The sequence below is a fragment of the Oncorhynchus kisutch genome, linkage group LG15 (assembly GCF_002021735.2).
Source record: "Oncorhynchus kisutch isolate 150728-3 linkage group LG15, Okis_V2, whole genome shotgun sequence".
NCBI lineage: Eukaryota > Metazoa > Chordata > Actinopteri > Salmoniformes > Salmonidae > Oncorhynchus > Oncorhynchus kisutch.
The window spans coordinates 47873815-47893460 of NC_034188.2; the positions used below are offsets into that span (position 1 = coordinate 47873815).

At 45.7% G+C, this 19646-nt stretch overlaps 1 protein-coding gene across 11 annotated transcripts in view; it reads right to left on the minus strand.

Moving 5' to 3' along the window:
- Nucleotides 1-19646, minus strand: part of LOC109905365 (dedicator of cytokinesis protein 10) — a 163209-nt gene that overhangs the window by 20282 nt on the left and 123281 nt on the right. For 7 of the 11 annotated variants that reach the window (XM_031790399.1, XM_031790398.1, XM_031790396.1 and 4 more), the window contains 16 exons: nucleotides 19447-19625; nucleotides 18171-18287; nucleotides 16636-16753; nucleotides 16401-16522; nucleotides 16163-16277; nucleotides 13931-13997; nucleotides 12001-12048; nucleotides 8462-8566; nucleotides 6912-7021; nucleotides 6456-6571; nucleotides 5590-5727; nucleotides 5187-5369; nucleotides 4782-4892; nucleotides 4022-4237; nucleotides 971-1028; nucleotides 1-45 (listed from right to left, as the gene is read on the minus strand). The exon at nucleotides 1-45 is cut by the window's left edge and continues 54 nt beyond it. In XM_031790399.1, the coding sequence (XP_031646259.1) occupies nucleotides 1-45; nucleotides 971-1028; nucleotides 4022-4237; nucleotides 4782-4892; nucleotides 5187-5369; nucleotides 5590-5727; nucleotides 6456-6571; nucleotides 6912-7021; nucleotides 8462-8566; nucleotides 12001-12048; nucleotides 13931-13997; nucleotides 16163-16277; nucleotides 16401-16522; nucleotides 16636-16753; nucleotides 18171-18287; nucleotides 19447-19625 (1848 nt within the window). The remainder of the gene's footprint in view (nucleotides 46-970; nucleotides 1029-4021; nucleotides 4238-4781; nucleotides 4893-5186; nucleotides 5370-5589; nucleotides 5728-6455; nucleotides 6572-6911; nucleotides 7022-8461; nucleotides 8567-12000; nucleotides 12049-13930; nucleotides 13998-16162; nucleotides 16278-16400; nucleotides 16523-16635; nucleotides 16754-18170; nucleotides 18288-19446; nucleotides 19626-19646) is intronic. The other 4 variants (XM_031790403.1, XM_031790404.1, XM_020502689.2 and 1 more) reach the window with 2 other exon arrangements.

The following is a 19646-nucleotide window of genomic DNA, read 5'->3' on the forward strand; positions in this document are numbered from 1 at the left end:
CAGGAACCACACTTGACATCCTGGCCTTGTCAAGTTTCCAGTAGCCTGCGTTATAAGGAGGAGTATAGGAGTTTAAGGTACACAATGTAACTTTCCACTTGCTGTTTTGCCTTTTTTCACTTCACGACAAGCCAGTGCTTCACAGGGCATGCTTCCCACACCCGGCGTGTGGCGGCAGAAAGAGAGAGAGCGATGACGGCTCATGCACTGAACGGTGAAGCATGCATAGGCTAGCAGGCACATACCCGCGCAGATGGAGACACCGAGTTCCCGTGTCATAGTAGCACATACTATACATGAGAGGATGTGAAGTCACACTCACAGCAGCAGACACTGGCTAAGTCCCAAATGGCAACCTATTTCCTATGTAAGTGCACTACTTTTGTCCAGGGAATATGGTGCTATTTGGGATGCATCCTATGTTTGTGTATGAGAGAGTAAAGAGTGGATGGCCAGTACTGTAGCACATAGAGGCCTCTGTGTGCTGATTGGATGATGTCATTGTTTCCAGACACTCGAGTTGTGAGAGCACACACAGCTCAGCTCTGACTAACCTCTCTTCTCTCACACACTAAGTAATATGCCAACACACAAAAGCATGCACACATACACAGTGTATAACAAACCCACAAGCACATGTATACACAAACACACGCACAAGCATACACATCAACCCACTCATACCATTTCCACCCCTACACAAGCAGAAGAGCTAGTTAGAAACAAATGTTTGCACAGAGAGGCTACAGTAGCCATATGCACAAAGCGCTGAATGATGATGTCACACATGCTGTCCAGCCAATCGATGGACAGAAGTGGCCAGAAGACTCACAAGCAAAGAGGTTATAGGTTCTCCACACACACATGCTGGAGAGAACACACACACACACACACCCACACACACACACCCACACACACCAGAAGCTTGGTAGCAGTACTGCCATGTTATGGCCCACCGGGCTGTGCTCACCTCTCCTCTTGAGGGACTCAGCGATCAGGGCTGAGATGTGGATGTAACACATGGCTGCCTGAGGGACAGGAGGAAAGGAGGTGAACAGTTTAATCACAGATACCATCACATCATTAACTAGGCATCTCGGAGTAGGAGTGCTGATCTACGATCAGTTCGGACTTTTAATTCACAATAAATAAGATTGCCTGGATTACATGGACAGTGGGTGAGATGATTCTAGATCAGCACTCCTACTCTGAGATGCTCTGATATGGCCCCTGAACACTATCACATGGTGACAAACCTAGTCTTGGAAAGTGCATTATAAACACTTCCAATGGAGGTAGGCTTCTTGAGACTGTGGCAGTCTGAACAAGTTTGAATTACCCGCTAAAAATGATGCTATGGTGTCAGAGGTGGGATGGTACAGTGGGTATAATAAGTATTCACCCCCTTAGATTTCTACAAATTTTATTGTGTTACAAAGTGAGTTTAAAATAGATTTAATTGTGATTTAAAAAAAAATCTATGATCTACACAACATTTCTTAAAAAGTAATAAAAAATGAAAACACAAATATTCCTTGATTAGATGTAATCACCTCTGGCAGTGATTACAGCTGTGAGTCTTCTTGGGTTTGTCTCTAAGAGCTCTGCACACCTGGACTGTGCAATATTTGGCCATTAGGTGTTGGGGGTCATGGCTACACAGAAATGTTCAAGTCTTGCCATAGATTTGAAATCAGATTTAAGTCAAAACTGTAACTTGGCCACTCAGGCACATTCACTGTCTTCTTGGTAACCAACCCCAGTGTAGATTTGGCCTCGTGTTGTACGTTATTGTCCTACTGAAAGGTGCATTTGTCTCCCAATGTCTGGTGGAAAGCAGACTGAAGCAGGTTTTCCTCTAGGATTATGCCTGTGTTTAGCTTCATCCCGTTTCTTTTTATCCTGAAAAACTGGCCAGTCTTTGCCGATGTTGAGCATACCCATACCATGATGCAGCCACCACCATGCTTGAAAATAAAGAGGCAGTCACTCACTGATGTGTTGTCATAAGGCTTTGCATTTAGACCAAAACGTTTATTCCAACTTTAGTGCCGTGTTGCAAACTGGATGCATGTTTTTGCAATATTTTTATTCCGTATATATGCATTCTTCTTTTCACTGTCATTTAGGTCATTATTGTGGAGTAACTACAATATTGTTTATCCACCCTCTGTTTTTTCTCCGGTTTAAAAGAATCACAAACGGCCTCATGGTGACATCCCTGAGCAGTTACAGATGTTGTATGTATGTATGGGGGACAGAGGAAGGGGGTAGTCATTTTTTTTCTCACACAGATTGAGTTCATATAACTTATTATGTGATTTGTTCAACCAGAATTTACAACTGAACTACACTGAAGACAAATATAAAACGCAACATGTAAAGTGTTGGCCCCATGTTTCATGAGCTGAAATAAAAGATCCCCAAAATGTTCCATATTTGTTTACATCCCTGTTAGTGATCATTTCTCCATTGCCAAGATAATTCATCCACTCGACAATAAAAGGCCACTCTAAAATGTGCAGTAATGTCACACAACACGATGCCTCAAGTTTAGAGGGAGTTGGCATGCTGACTGCAGGAATGTCCACCAGAGCTGTTGCCAGATCATTTATTGTTAATTTCTCTACCGTAAGCCGACTTACAACGTTGCTTTGTAGAATTTGTCAGTACGTTCAACGCCTCACAACCGCAGATCACATGTAGCCACTCCAGCCCAGGACCTCCACATCTGGCTTCTTGACCTGCGGGATCGTCTGAGACCAGCCACCTGGACTGATGAAACTATGGATTTGCACAACAGAAGAATTTCTGCACAAAGGGCAACTGGCGGGGGAATGGGCTTCAGGGAAGATCATCTGCATGCTCGTAGTCCTCACCAGGGTCTTGACCTGACTGCAGTTTGGCGTCGTAAACGACTTCAGTGGGAAAATGCTCATCTTTGATTGCCACTTGCACACTGGAAGTGTGCTCTTCACGGATGAATCCCGGTTTCAATTGTACCAGGTAGATGGTACGTGTATGGCATTGTGTGGGCAAGCGATTCGCTGATGTCAACGTTGTGAACAGAGTTCCCCATGGTGGCAGTGGGATTATGGTATGGGCAGGCATAAGCTACAGACAACAAATCACAATTGTATTTTATTGATGGCAATTTGAATGCGAAGAGATACCATGATGAGATTCTGAGGAACATTGTCGTGCCATTCATCCGCCGCCATCACCTCATGTTTCAGCATGAAAATGCACAGCCCCATGTCGCAATTCTCTGTACACAATTCCTAGAAGCTGAAAATGTCCCAGTTCTTCCCTGGCCTGCATACTCATGTCAGCCATTGAGCATGTTTGGGATGCTCTGGATCGGCATGTTCCAGTTCCCACCAACGTCCAGCAACTTCGCACAGCCATTGAAGAGAAGTGGGATAACATTTCACAGAACACAATCGACAGCCTGATCAACTCTATGCGAAGGAGATGTGTCGCGCTGCACAAGGCAAATGGTGGTCCCACCAGATACTGACTGGTTTTCCCATTCCACGCCCCCACCTTTAAAAAAAAAGTTCTGTGAATAACAGATGCATATTCCCAGTCATGTGAAATCCATAGATTAGCACCTAATGAATGTATTTCAACTGACTGATTTCCTTATATGAACTGTAACTCAGTAAAAACGTTGAAATTGTTGCATGCTGCATTTATATTTTTGATCAGTGTAATTTAGTCTTGCCTAAACAAAGGGGATGAATACTTATGCCACAGCTATTTTTTAGTTATTTAAATTTGTAAACTTCTGTAGAATTTTCTTTTCACTTCAACATTATAGAGCATTTTGCGCAGATCTATGACAACAAAATATATAATTCATTTCAGTCCCACTTTGTAACGCAACAAAAGGTGAAAAGAAATCCAAGGGGGTGAATACTTATGATACCCACTGTACATACCTCTGTACCCTGTATACACAACATAGCATCAGATCACACAACCCATAACATATCCCAGTAACCCAGACCTACTGTACCTCGGAGAGGTCTCCGTTGCGGACGTGTATCTTGGCCATGCTCTCCAGCCAGGTGCGCCGGAGCTCGGGCGTGCTGGCGTAGGAGTTGGCCAGGCTGTACTGCAGGTCCACCAGCATCTCCGGGTCCTTCTCGTGCTCCTTCATCTGCGAAGTGGCCATCAGCACCGTGCGGATCCGCTTGGTCAGGTCTTTCACCTCGGCAGGGAGCGGTGTGTTCTGGGAGGGCAGATGGATCATACACGATGACGTCACAGTTCATAAAAGGTTTTAATGTCCTTTTTGCCCGTAAACACAGGCAAAGGGTTTGTGGCTTCTGTGTGGCTCAGTTACAGAAACAATGTGCATGACGTCACATCAGATCAAACACGGGCAGTATGCACAGTCGCAGCATATACAAACATTATTAGTCACATGAGGGAGTTAAGAGAGGAATCACTAACTCTCTAATTCCTCAACACCAGGGCTGCCACCCTATTGCCATAGCTGGCCCCTAGACTAACTTACCAATCAAAAAATGTTTTGCTGACAAGGGCTAATTGAGTGACTATTAGTGACTGACATTACAAGAGAAAAACTGTTGATACACAACGTAATTTAGAAATTGCACCTTGTGTTGTCTAATTTTCTACCTCGTAAGTTGACACCCCAATTGAGTTCCCCCGCCAGTTGCCCATCCCTGATATACACTGTGGTGGATTTTAAAGGGAATAGGGTGCCATTTGGGATGCAAAACATTTCTCACTCCGGTCCCTGTTCTCACCTTGAGAGGAGCATCTCCGTTGGCAAAGTTATTGATGATGGCCAGAGACTGTTGGAAGCGTGAGCCTCCGATGCCAGCATCCGCAATCAGCTGACTCACTGCCTTGATCAGCTGGAGGGATGGAGGAGAGAGAGGAGGGAAAGGGAACGAGAGTGAAGGTGACGCTAATCACAACCGCTCTGAAACAGTGTGGCGATGTGTGTGTGGTCTCTGATCGGCTGCCAAACTGTCTGTTTCAGAGGTAAACAAAGCCATAGAAATATCGTGGCCTTTCTCTATCCAGACCCTGTGTTCACCGAACAAAACAGTGAAAATAAAGAACGCTCTGGCACACACTCACACTCACATACCCACCCCCACACCAAGACCCACACCACACACATCCCTCCATCCCCGCTGACTGACCTGTAGGTGGGAGCGGACGATGGACTTTCCCTTGGTGAACTCAAAGTTTTTCCTCATGAAGAAGTAGAGGAGTGCGGAGGCCTCAGTCTGGGTGGAGCTGGAGCGGTGGTTACAACACTTCAGGATCTCGTAGCACAGGCAGCCACACAGGTCCGCTTTACCCTGGAAGAACGCAGAGGGGAACTAGAGAGAGAGAGAGAGAGAGAGGGTGTAAGAAGGGAGAAAGAGGGGAAGTAAGGAAGGGGATAGAGAGAAGAGATGGGGTTAAATAAGAAGAGAGTAGGGAAGGAGAGAAAGGACGAGAAAGAGGGACAGAGAGAGAGATAGAGTTCAGCGTCAATAATGTAGTATGAAGTCAGTTAGTGTGCATGGGTGTGAGAGAGCTATCAGCCAGTACAAAGACCTTCTGTATGAAGAGGCGCAGGGCAGCGAAGACGTGTCTCAGGGTGCTGGTGGACTGATTGATCTGGAAGAAGAGGAGGTAGGTGTCGAACACCTTCTTCATCAGCAGGTTCTGACCCTCGTCCTGCAGTAACTGTTTCTGTGGGAGAGAATGAACAACAATCAACATATGCGCTTCCCAAATGGCACCCTATTCCTTATCTCGTCCACCAGCCGGCACTGCGGTACCAATTGAGTCTGGGAATAAGGGTACCCTATTCCATATATAGTGCACTATTTTTGACCAGGGCCTATAGGGCTCTTGTCAAAATCAGTGCACTATATAGAGAAAATGGTGCCATTTGGGACACAGACATAATATGAATCACAAAAGAGTCAAAAGACAAAAAAAGCAGCATGTCTAGGTTGCCGGGTTGCTTTACAGAGTATAGCAATTATAGGTATTGAGGGACAGCTAACTTGAGGACTGAGGAGTGCACAGTAACCTACAATAACAACAGAAGATACAAATCCCTAGCTTGGAATACAAACTGAATATCTCAGATTCAGTGAAGTGAAACAATAGTGAATAGTTAAACAGATTTCAGGCGAAAAAGTCACTGTAGTTCCTAGTAATAACCACAAGGTGGAAGTGGCGTATTAAAATAGGCTCATGAATGACAGGTCTAGGATAAGGCAAAATTCTAGAAATTTCCCCTACAATTCCCAGGTTTTCCAGAAATCCTGGTCGGATTTCCTGTTTATTCCCTCGAGATTCCAGGAATCTTCCAACCGGGATTTCGGGAAAGTTGAGCAACCGTAACAGGTCTGTAGGTTGTCGGGATCGGTGTTTTACCATTCAGACAGTGTTCAGTGTTGTTGTCTGACCTTGTGGTGATGGACAAAGAGGCCCAGGACATCCAGTACGATGAGGGCCACCTCGGTGGACAAATTGGCCTCAATGTCCGTCGGGCTCAGGTGGTCACCCTCTGGGATGTTCCCATCTGAGGGAAGGACAGGAAAGGGGCAATGGTACAGCAGCACAGCTAGCAACAACAGCCCAACCCTAACCCTAGCAATAACCCTCCTAACCCACCTAACAAAAGACAACACTAGAGACAGAATTATAATAGCTAAGTAATGTTACTCAGCACTGTAATAGATAAGAAATAGCACTATTGGCAGTTGGTAAAAGTAAAACAAGCTATTGGCCTAGGACAACAAAAGCTAACTTAACCAACTAAATAACAGAACACATTGATGTGAACTAAACAGTTTTGAAATGGGACCGTGGTGGCATTGCCCAGCAGTGTTGTTAGGCGGGAGTACTCGGGGGGACATTACCAGTCTCCATCATCTGCAGCAGCTTGGGGTTGGTCAGGGCGTTCTTGGCCCGGATGATGGGCATTGTCTGGGAGCGGGCGTGCCTATGGCCATCCTGTCCTGACAGCATCCTGGTGACCAGACGGTCAGGGGTAAAACACACAACACATAACTTTCAACCTCACAAGGGATGGTGTTCCGCAAAGACGAAACAGGTGAAAGCGTTTTGAAACAAAGAGAGATACTCCGTGAACTTATCCAATAGGAACGCTCATTTGACCCGTTTCATAATGTTTTGCGTTTCGTGAACACGACACCCAATATATTCACTCCACCTCGAAAACAGCCTGTAATTCTGCACTGCCGCCCAAACCCAAACGGACCCTATGCCCTATGCCCTTGTGGAGATCTGAGAGGACGTGATTGGTATAAGCAATATGGGGAAATGTCCAATTAACCTTGGAGGACCATTTATTGACTGCACCTGTCAAATCTTATCAGATCTCCACAAGTGCATAGGGCATAGGGTCCAGGGGTCCATTTGGGATTGGTCCTAAGTGTGTGAAAATGTCTAAGAAAACAACATCCCCTGTAACGTGAGAACACACATGTTAATGCGACCACGTAGTTAAACGGGATTGCCGTTAAGACAGGGATCCTATTTTTAATGAGGGAGGATATGCAGACAAAGGACTAGCCAATTACACCACACCACATGTATGGTAGACACTGGGGGGCATGCTGGGCAAACAGTGTGGCCACACTATGTCACATGACACACTCACAATGTCCACCATGGATGGTCACTTGTTCAGGACCATGAAGACGACACTGATGAGCAGCAATGGTGAACTAAACTCATAACAGGACAAATGGTGTACACAAACTCGGCTGGTTTAAATCCTTATTATAGTCTCCTGGACTAAAAACGTATAGTTTACTGGACTAACATGGAGTTGAGGGATATAGAGGCAGAAAGGAGCTTTTCTGTTCCACTTTATTTAGAGCTTTCGTCCAGTAAACCCCCCCCCAAATGAAAGACACCTAGCCTTTGTTACATACACTGCCTGTAGAAAGTCTACACCCCCTTTAACTTTTTTTCACTTTTTTTTACATCGATCTACACACATTTTACAATAAAACTGTAACGTTAAATTTTCGGGGAAAAGGTCAAGGGGTCTGAATACTTTCTGAACTCCACTGTATTTATTCACCCTTTTCACCGTGGTGACAACCTGAACTATATTATACTGGCTCTGATATCTTACTTTCACATGGTCCTTTCCAGCCCGGTTCCAGCAACTATAGTGGATGCGTAACCAGGCCAGCAGAGTACAGCTCGGCTCAGCTCAGCTCAGTAGTGTGAAAAGGGTACGTGTGTGTGTGAGTATGTGTCGGACGCTGTGTGGAGCTCCGAGGTGAAGTTTTCCCCGAGGTACAGATTCCCCTCCCCCAGTCCTAACCTTAACCATTTGTGGGGTAAACGCTAAACTGATCCAAGATCAGGTGGTAGGGAAAACTTCACCCTGCTCCCTGTGTGGAGGGCCCCCAGGTAGCGACTGTGTGTTTACCATTGAGGGAGCAGGCCTGTGGAGGGCTGGGTGGAATGGTTAGAGCCCTTCAGGGTGCCATTGTTCTGGGTGCCCTGGGCCAGCTTTACCACGGCCGCTAGCTTCCTGTTCACAAGCCAATGACACCAGCGTTAAGTAACAGCATCATCATCATCATCATTATCCTCATACTCTTCCTCCTCGTTGTCAATTTGAACATCACAACCCAAATGTACCAATCATCTCAGAGTAGGAGAGCTGATCTAGGATCAGTTTAGCCTTTCAGATCATAATGAATCAGATTATTATGGACAGGGGGGGTCCTGAACCTAGATCAGCACTCCTACTCTGAAACGCGTGATACATGTGGAATCAGGTGGGCTAAAGCCATCAAGCCAAGCAGAAAGAGGAAGGGGTCATTTCAGTATTGAACGCTGCCACAGCAAAGTAGCGGGGTTAGTGGCGTTAGATAGAGAAATAAATACATTTTTCCAATGTTAGGTTGAGGTTGCCGTTAGTTAGGAACTATTTTAAGGGCTATAGAGCATTTGTTGGAAGCTAGTTTGCTTGCTGCTAATACATTAGCTAGTGTAGGACCAGCTAATGCTATCTCAATTAGCAGATTTGTTAGTGGTCAGGTCACTGATGCTACTACGGTCAGTGCACACAGAAAATGTAGAGCAGCGGATGGAGGGATGATGGGGAGGAGGGATGGTCATCATGCCACAATCATTAGCTTACATATGACAGCGGCAAAGCCATGCAGTAGCTACACACACACACACACATACCCTCACGCACGCGCGCGCACACAACAATATCACCAGCAGAAGTTTTAGGGTTAAACAGTAAGAAGTCAGTCTTCACCGCACATGAAAGTGTGGCCATCAATACATGTGCAGTCACATGGACCAACCATTAACACATCAATACACACATCAACACGTGGAGCGTGGAGGAGAAAACACAGAGGGGGAGGCAAGAGCAAGGTCAACGGACACACATTCCAGTGTGATCAGTGTGTTAACATGTCATATCAGTGTTTACGAGTGTCTCATGCCTTATCAACGTTACAGAAACGCTGATAAGTGTCACGGAAAAAAACAGACGTTTAGTGGATGGGTCCCAAATGGCACCCTATTTGCCTTGGTCTAATCCAAAAATCAGTGGATTGGTCACATACACAGATGTGCAGGTGTTATATGCAGGTGCCTGCGAAATGCTTACGTTTCTAGCGTCAAACAGTGCGGTAGGATGTCTCGCAAATACAATACAAACACACACAAATAATAAAACAAATCTAAACTCAAGAAATAGCAGAACTGGTCCTATTAACAGTCCAGGGGTAGATCTATTAGAGCCTGTGTCAGAATCTAGAATATAAATACATGATGTGTATAGACAGTATCTAATTAGGAAATAAAATGGTATGTACAGTAGTAGGTATATTAGGATGAGCTATATTGAGAATACAGTACCAGTCAAAAGTGGAATCATGTAGTAACCAAAAATGTGTTCAACAAATCCAAATATATTTTAGATTCTTCAAAGTAGCCAACCCTTTGCCTTGATGACAGCTTTGCACACGCTTGGCATTCTCTCAACCAGCTTCATGAGGAATGCTTTTCCAACAGTCTTGAAAGAGTTCCCACATATGCTGAGCACTTGTAGGATGATTTTCCTTCACCCTGCGATCCAACTCATCCCACACCATCTCAATTGTGTTGAGGTCGGGTGAATGTGGAGGCCAGGTCATCATTCCTCTTGTCCAGGTGGGATAGGGCAGTGTGCCCTACTACTACCCATAGGGGTAGTACACCCTGGTCAAAGGTAGTGCACTATAAAGGGAATAGGAGCAGGGGCCATAGGGCTCTGGTCAAAAGTAGTGCACCATAAAGTGAATAGGGTGCTATTTGGGACACAACCAGTGTTACAGGTGTGTTGTGTGTTACTGTATGTATGCTCCTGCTAGGCTGTATCCACTCAACAGAGAGATGTGCTGGAAATAAAAACCAATGAGGCGCAATTGACACGGAAAACGTTATATGAATGTCTCAGCAAAACCTTTACAGAGCACTGTGGATGCACAAGTCATCAGCATACTTCAAAAAAGAGCTCACACTGAGTTCAGACAGGCATCAAAGTGTTGGCGCCACAGAGAAGGAGAGAGAGAGAGAAGGAGAGAGAGAGACAGAGAGAGAGAGACTATTCAAATTCCCCAGCAGCCTCTCTGATTAAGGTTGCATGTAACTTATCAGCCCCAGACAACGTATGTGACCCAAATGGCACCCTGTTCCCTTTATAGTGCACTTACGGGCTCTGGTCAAAAGTCTCCCAGCCCCTTCGTTTTTATTCTCCTAATGCCTGACATAGTTAAAAACGCCACATTCCCAGCCTTTTGTTGGCTCTGACAAAAAGAGAACAAAAATAAAAAATAAACGTCTCTGCTTTTTCTTCTTCTTCACATTGAGGAGGAAATAAGGACAAATTAAATTAGACAAGAGGAAATAAAATTCAGGCGAAGAGAAAAAGTCTGGCTGGGAAAGCCTATGACTGCTCCAGGATCCACGTACACAAACACAAAGTGTACCCCAATATCTATATCTGAGGTGTGAATTGAACAGCATCACACACTGGTTTGAGCTCACGAGAGCATATCCATGTGATCAGGCTCTTCACCACACACACACACACACACACACACACACACACACACACACACACACACACACACACACACACACACACACACACACACACACCAACAAACAGACAGACACATACCAACAAACACAGACACACACCAACAAACAGACAGACACAGCAAACAGACAGACACAGCAGACAGACACAGCAAACAGACAGACCCCCCCCCCCCAACTACCATGCTCTTGCCAACCACAACAGTGAGAAACGTCCCAGTTCGCCCACCTCGTTGTCAACATCTGTGTGTCTGCCATTAATCACATTTCCCCCGTCCTCTCCACCCTCTCTTTCTCTCTCTTCTCCCTCCCTCTATCGACTGCAGCCAGCAGCAGGAGAACTATGGGGTTGGCAGGGGATCCACCCTCTTTCTTGTCTCCCCAGTAGATGCAGACACAAGCACGCAAACACACATGCACACAGAGACACACAGGCAGCAGCAGCTGTGGCTAGGGAGACAGTCAGTGAGCCCCACCCTGGAGTAGTCTGGGTATGTGTGCATACGCATACAGTACACATATTCCGTTTGTGTGTGACCGACTGTTGCATGCGCATATATTATGCACATTAAGTGTGTATGTGACTGTGTGTCAGTTGGGGGGAGGGTAGTTGAATGTGTGTGTGGTTGAATGTGTGTGTGTGTGTGTGTGTGTGTCTGGCTGTTGAGCAAACATTACATTTCAAACAATCTGACACAAGGTTCTGTTGCATGTCTTTCATTGATAAAACCAATGAACACACACACACGCACGCACACATACACACATGCACACACACAAAACCTCTGAGTGGGAGAAGAAGAACAGTAGCAGGTACATAGTATCAGCTAAAAGCCCCTGTGGAAGGCTGATACTTACCTGGCTATGTGGCGCTTCCCCAGGAATCTAAAGTGCTGGAGACACAGCCTGCATAGAGGAAGAGGAGAGAGTGTGTATTAGGGTGTGTGTGTTGAGTATAAGTTTAAAAGCATGTGTGTGCGTGTTGTGCGTGCTGTCACATTACATGTGTGTGCTTGTGCAGTCACAATGTGTGTGTGTATGTATGTGTGTGTGTGTGTGTCCAGTGTGAGCTGAGGAGAGGTACTACAGCACTGTGTGTCTTGGAGCTGTGTGTTATAAAAACTGAAGCTCCAGCAGAGACAGGAAAGTGAATTTACTGCAGTGAATTTACTGCAGAGCTGAGTGGAGGCTCGGGGAGAAAAGTTGGAGCCTATTTCTCTATAACTCTCGTCAGTTTAACAGCCCCCCGCTCTCTCTCTCACTCTTTTATCAGTCTCATTCGTTCCCCTCTGCCAAGTCTCCCATTATTCCCTTCCTCCTCTGTCTCTCTCTGATATGTACACCTTCCTCCTTCTCCCCTCCACCTAATGAGAGGACAGAGTCATTAGGCCTACTAAAGTTCAACTACTAAAGTTCAAGTTCAACTAAGCCTATTAAAGTTCAACTTCAAGTTAGGTTTAGATTCAATCCGGACCGCAATTGGCATGCTGACTGCAGGAATGTCAACCAGAGCTGTTGCCAGAGAATTGAATGTTCATTTCTCTACCGTAAGCTGACTCCAACGTTTTAGAGAATTTGGCAGGGCATCCAACCGGCCTCACAGCCACAGACCACGTGAAGCCACGCTAGCCCAGGACCTCCACATCTGGCTTCTTCACCAGCGGGATCGTATGAAGAGGGGGTGGAGTATTTCTTTCTGTAAGAAAGCCCTTTTTGTAGGGAAAACCCCATTCTGATTGGCTGGGCCTGGCTCCCCAGTAGGTGGGCCTGGCTGCCAAGTGGTTGGGCCTGGCTCCCCAGTGGGTGGGCCTATGCCCTCCAAGGACCACCCATGGTTGCACCCCTGCCCAGTCATGTGAAATCCATAGTTTAGGGCCTAAACACATTTATTTCAACTGACTGATTTCCTTTTATTAACTGTAACTCAGCAAAATCTTCAACATTTTTGCATGTTGGGTTTATATTTTTGTTCAGTATACATCTATGCGGTATGGTCAAACATTTTTTAAATAATTTCTTCTCTTCCTCTATAGGCTTCTTCACAACCAAGGTTAAAAGGAATTAACAATTTCTGTTACACAATGTACAGTTTTTAGTGAAGAATGGTGAATTGATCAATAATGTGAGGGGGAAACGATGGAACATTGTTCCGTTGGAGGGGAGACACTGTTTATGTCCAGTTCAGTGGCAGGACGGTCTTCAAATCACTACAACACCGTCAGTGGGTTCCCGTTCTTCAGCATGTGATAGACCTACGGTACAAGTATGCAGTGCGCTAGATTTTTATTGATTGACAAGACCGTTCATTTGGCAATGAATACATCACAACTGTGAATTAGATCACGACTGCTTTTTAAACAGAAATGTGATTATTTTTGTAAAAGCTAGTGTTTTTATCAGGTGTGGTGGGGTGTTGCATTATCAAACTACGATCACACATTTCATCTTTTGAGAACGTAAGCTTTTCTATTTCACCCTTTAGTAGGTTTCTGCTAGTCATCAAGCAATAACATTGGATTGGAGACACCAGCACCAATACCCAACCACATTAAAGTGTAAGTCAGCGGAACAATTCTCATTAGTGTGCTTGAGTCAGCAAGAACACTCTTTTTAATTCTCCATATTCTCCTTTTATTCAACTTCTTCCCAGCTTTGCGTGTTCAATGACTTATTTGAAGTCTGAAATGGGCAGCCGTGTCTTTGACAATAAATGCAATGTATCCAGCCACCTGTAGTATCTGCCCAGCGACACAGGGACACAGGAAGTGTTAACACTGTGGATACTCACTCCAGGATGTTGAAGAAGTCGGAGATCTCCTGGTGTATGGCTCGGTGCCAATAGGAAACCATCACCTCTGCAAATAGAAGAAAAGGCAGTGTTCTTATCACACGTACCTGTACTTGTACTACTTCACTGTGCAAAAGCAAGAAATTGACTAACAGTGCGTGCCAGTATCGCGACACTCTTTAAGTATCATGGCAAGCAAAACAAACAAACGAACGGCCTTATTTTCGTCATCCAGAGTCACGTCCCAAGCGTTAGCACTAATAAGGCATAGTTTAGACTTCTTCACGTTTTCTTCTTGTTGCCATGGAAAATCGAGTATACTGGTATCGTAACAACCCTACTGTAGGCTACGGTCTGGTATGGAAGAGGTTAACACCAAGGTACCAGCTTCCCGGCTACTGCAGTGTGGGCTTAGCATATGGTCCGTTTGCTAGCAGGCCACTGTACTATTGGCTATGGTTTGGTAGTGAAGGGGTTAACCATAGAACTACGTAAAGAACACATATGCAGTGCACTCCAAAAGGCACTGGGACAGTGACACTTTTTGTTGCTGTTTTGGCTCTGGATTCCAGCAGTTTGGATTTGAAATGACGCAATGGCCGAGGTTAAAGTGCAGATGATACTTGTGCTTCTGTAACTTTCTCGCTCATCATCATTCGTGACTCATTCAGGATGATCCGTAACCATGGTAGCATCCACATCGCTGTAGAAGTGTTGAGACTTTATGTTCTATTCTTACTTACAAAAAAAGTGACTTCAAAATGACACAATACATTATGCACCATTCCTTTCTATTGTCCACAAAATGAACTGAAACAACCAAAACAAACAGCAAATACATCCAACAAATGTGTAAAGTCACAGGCTTGATGTAGACATTGCGTGCTGTGAATATTGGCCCAAATACACTACATGGTCAAAGGTATGTGGACACCTGCTCTTCAAACATCTCATTCCAAAATCATGGGCATTAATGTGGAGTTGGTCCCTCCTTTGCTGCTGTAACAGCCTCCACTCTTCTGGGAATGCTTTACACTAGATGTTGGAACATTGCTGCGGGGACTTGCTTCCATTTAGTCACAAGAGTATTAGTGAGGTCGGGCACTGATGTTGGGCGATTAGGCCTGGCTTGCAGTCAGAGTTCCAATTCATCCCATCTTCAATGGAGTTGAGGTCAGGGCTCTGTGCAGGCCAGTCAAGTTATTCCACACCGATCTCGACAAACCATTTCTGTATGGACCTCGCTTTATGTATGGGGGCATTGTCATGCTGAAACAGGAAAGGGCCTTCCCCCAAACTGTTGCCACAAAATTAGAAGCACAGAATCGTCTAGAATGTCATTGTATGTAGTAGCGTTAAGATTTCCCTTCACTGGAACGAAGAGCCTGAACTGTGAAAAACATCCCCAGACCATTATTCCTCCTCCACCAAACTTTACAGTTGGCTCTATGCATTCGGGCAGGTAGAGTTCTCCTGGCATCCACCAATCCCAGATTTGTCCTTTGGACTGACAGATGGTGAAGCATGATTCATCACTCCAGAGAACGCGTTTCCACTGCTCCAGAGTCCAATGGCGGTGAGCTTTACACCACTCCAGCCGACGCTTGGCATTGCACATGGTGATCTTAGGCTTGTGTTCTGCTGTTCGGCCATGGAAACCCATTTCATGAAGCTCCGACTAACAGTTATTGTGTTGACATTGCTTCCAGAGACAGTTTTGAACCCCTTAGTGAGTGTTGCAACTGGGGACAGCCGATATTCAGCACTCGGCAGTCCCGTTCTGGGAGGCTTGTGTGGCCTACCACTTCGCGTGACATTTCCACTTCACAATAACAGCACTTACAGTTGACCGGGGCAGCTCTAGCGGGGCAGAAATTTGACGAACTGACTTGTTGGAAAGGTGTCATCCTATGACGGTGCCATGATGAAAGACACTGAGCTCTTCAGTAAGGCCATTCTACTGCTAATGTTTGTCTATGGACATTTCATGGTTGTGTGCTCGATTTTATACACACGTCAGCAACTGGTGTGGCTGAAATAGCCGAATCCACTCATTTGAAGGGGTGTCCACATACTACGTAACTTTTTACTACTTTAACCTCAGTCATTGTATAATTTCAAATCCCAAAATAAAATAAGTAAATAAATTGCGTCACTGCCCCAATACTTTTGGAGCGTACTGTAGTGAATTATACAGTAGGACCTGCATGGAGGTAACACTATGTGTCTCACCCTCCGATATGGTCTTCATGATGTGGAGGAAACACATGAGCAGACTGCGAGTCTCGGCCTGGTCCAGCTTGTCAAAGCGAGATCCAAAGCCTATCAGAGACTGAGGCCGGGCAAACTGAAGACAGAGAGAGAGAAGGAAGGAGGAAGACACACATTCTTCTTTATGCTGTAGCTATTTTCTTTTTGTTCTTTCTTTAATTATGAAATACTGCTGAGTGAGTGTTGTCATCTTTCTCACCTTTTCACACCCGTCCATCTTCTCGCTGTTCCTGTCACTGGTGCTGGGGTTGGACTCTATGCTGATCAGAGAACCCCGTGAGTCGGCATGGTTACCCGTGGAAACAGCCAGGGAGGAGAAGGCTGGGGGGGGGGGGGGGGGGGGGGGCAGTTAGACTTATGGACCTTTATGTGCACACACAGTTGCAAACACGCCTACACACATGCAAAAGTATGCACGCATGCACACACACTACCTGTGATAGAGTTGAGCACTTCTTTGGAAAAGGAGGCATCCACCGAGTTACCATGGCGAATGACGTGAGCCACCGGACCTGCCACGCCCACTCCCACACTCAGGTCATCTCTTGAACCCTGGAGAGGGGGAAAGAGTTCTCTAACACCACTAGGACAGAGGAAAACATTTCACTGTGACACCACTTGGTCAGATGGATACATTTCACTGTAGCCTTTTCTCATTTGGGCAAAAGTCCGTCCTCCACCCTCTTTCCTGTCTCCTCTGTGACCCGAAAACCCGTCCTTCGCTGAAGTGTTTAGAAATCTGCCGCACCCCTTTTGAAATCAGCTGTTGTTTTGTCAGAGGAGAAAAGCAAGCACACCTTTAAAAACAATATGCTAAAACCACGATTTCACATGTGAAAGCATGTGTTTTGGAACACTTCACATGTGATCACGTTCTCACGTGTAGTTTCATGTTATCACATGTTGCTTTACATGTTATCTCATTAACTTCACATAAGATCACATGAAAATGTGTTTTTGGATTTTTCGGTAAGGGATTTATCGTTTTATCCATAAAATGCCATGCACGAGTAACTTAATTCGTTTTTATCACTATTTTTGGATCCGCCACTGTAAATGTAATTTGCCTGATTACTCAAGAGGGGAGGAGAGTCTCATTTCATACAAGCGCATTTTCATCCACGTTCCCTTTCCTCCACGCTTCTTCTCAATTAGCTTTGACCTTTTCCAAAAAGAGGCGAGAGAGGACGGAGGAGAGAGTACGCAGGAGTTGAGCAAGACCAATTGAGAAAACGCTAATGAGATCACTTAAGCAGAGGGCGACACCACTGGACCAGAGGGAATCAGTTCACTGTGAAAGTGAACTTATGTTAGATCCGATATTGTGGTCGGAGGCTTCGTGACGCAATTGCAGAGGCATGCAGAGGCCAAATCAAGCTCCGTACCGCATCTCCATGCACCTCTCAAATATTTGTAACAATCCAGAGGGCTCCGTATAGCTCCGCATTGACATGATTGGTTTACGGTAGGTGGAGGCGGTACGTCCTGTATAAACACAAACTCACTTCCTTGACAACTTCCTTCACAATAGCTCTGCTCCACTAAGCGCAAGAATTATGAAAACCCTGACGTTTACTGCATCGCAGTAAATGCTGTACAGCCACTTCAGATGACGGATTGACCATGCAGAGCCTTTAAGAGCCTTTAACACAACTGCGCCAGAGGGAAACATTTCACCGTGACACCACTAGGCCAGAGGGAAACATTTCACCGTGACACCACTAGGCCAGAGGGAAACATTTCACTGTGACACCACTAGGCCAGAGGGAAACATTTCACCGTGACACCACTAGGCCAGAGGGAAACATTTCACCGTGACACCACTAGGCCAGAGGGAAACATTTCACCGTGACACCACTAGGCCAGAAAGTAACATTTCACTGTGACTCCAGCGGGCCAGAGGGAAACATTTCACTGTAACTGCACTGGGCCAGAGGGACACAGTTCACTGTTTAAATAGATCTCTTACTTGGTCACTGGAGGTGAAGTAGATGGGGAAGAGGTCTCGGAGGAAGAAGCGAGGCATGTTGTCCAGGATGAGGCCGTACAGAGGCAGGTAGAGGGACGCTATCCTCGCCTGCTTATCCTGGAGAATATGAAGAGAGAGGTAGGAGAGAGAGGGGGGAGGGGCAGAGGGAGAAAAGAGGGGTGGCAGAGAGAAACAGAGGAGAGAGAGAGGAGAGAGAAAAGGAGGGAATAGAGAGAGAGAGAGAATTTGAGACAGAGATAGAGCGAGAGTCACCGATAGTGAGCGACAGACCTACAGAGAGTAAATATCAGGGGTTTTAAACTGTGCCTGATTGAGAGAGGAACAGAGATCTGTCAACAGTTGTACAGTGTTGGGTTTGGCAGGCTTCTAATCTCAGATGGGTTCTGGCTGTCTGGGGTTGAGTCCAAAATGGCACCCTATTCCCTACTGTACATAGTGCCCTATGCTTCCTGTACACCGAACCGCAGGATAGGGTGTGTGTGTGTGTGTGTGTCCAGATGAATGATTTCCTGCTGTTTCATTTCATTCTAGCCACCACTGTAATGCGCCTCTCTTTCCTAACACACACACTTTTAGTCAATCCAATATCTGTGAGAAAATCTCGACACAGAGAACACTCCTGGAAGTGTGACGTGATGACAGGCAAAATAAAAAGTGATTTTTACTGTGTATACGTTTGGGTCAGCTGTAGTACATTGTACACTGTCCAATCAGAACATTTCAGTTTCCTGTGTGGAACATCAATATTGGTACAGCCTGGTCCCAGATCTGCTTGCACTTCAGCCAACTCACAACGGTAATCAGAGGAGTTGGCTAAACTAAAACAGAAACAGATCTGGAAGCAGGCTAATATTGCTACCTGGCCCTAGCTTACCGTCACAACTTTTATTACAGACAAACATTACATGATCAGATCTGGAACCAGAAATATGACAAACTGACTTGTTGGAAAGGTGATATCCTAATGATGGGGCCACGTTGAAAGTCACTGAGCTCTTCAGTAAGGCCATCCTACCGACAATGTTTGTCTATGGAGATTGTACGGCTGTGTGCTCAATTTTATACACCTGTCAGCAATGGGTCTGGCTGAAATAGTCAAATCCACTCATTTGAAGGGGTGTCCACATACTTTTGTATATATAGTGTACTTCTCAACTACAGGGCTCTGGTCAAAAGTAGTGCACTATAGAAAATAGGGTGCCATTGGGGACATTATATTATCATCTGGTGCATGGCGTTGGCGTGTGTGGCGTACCTTCATGGCATAGCGGGCATCCATCGAGTGCTTTGCCATCAGGTTCTTGAGGCTGGCGAGGGCCAGGTGGCGGAGGTCCTGCTCATCCTGCAACGCCAGGCCCAGCTCCCGTAGCAACAAGCCCGTCAGGAAGTGCTTCCGGCAGAACTCGCCCGTCAGGCTGTACTCCGGCACATCCACTAGGGGGAGAATAAGGAGGG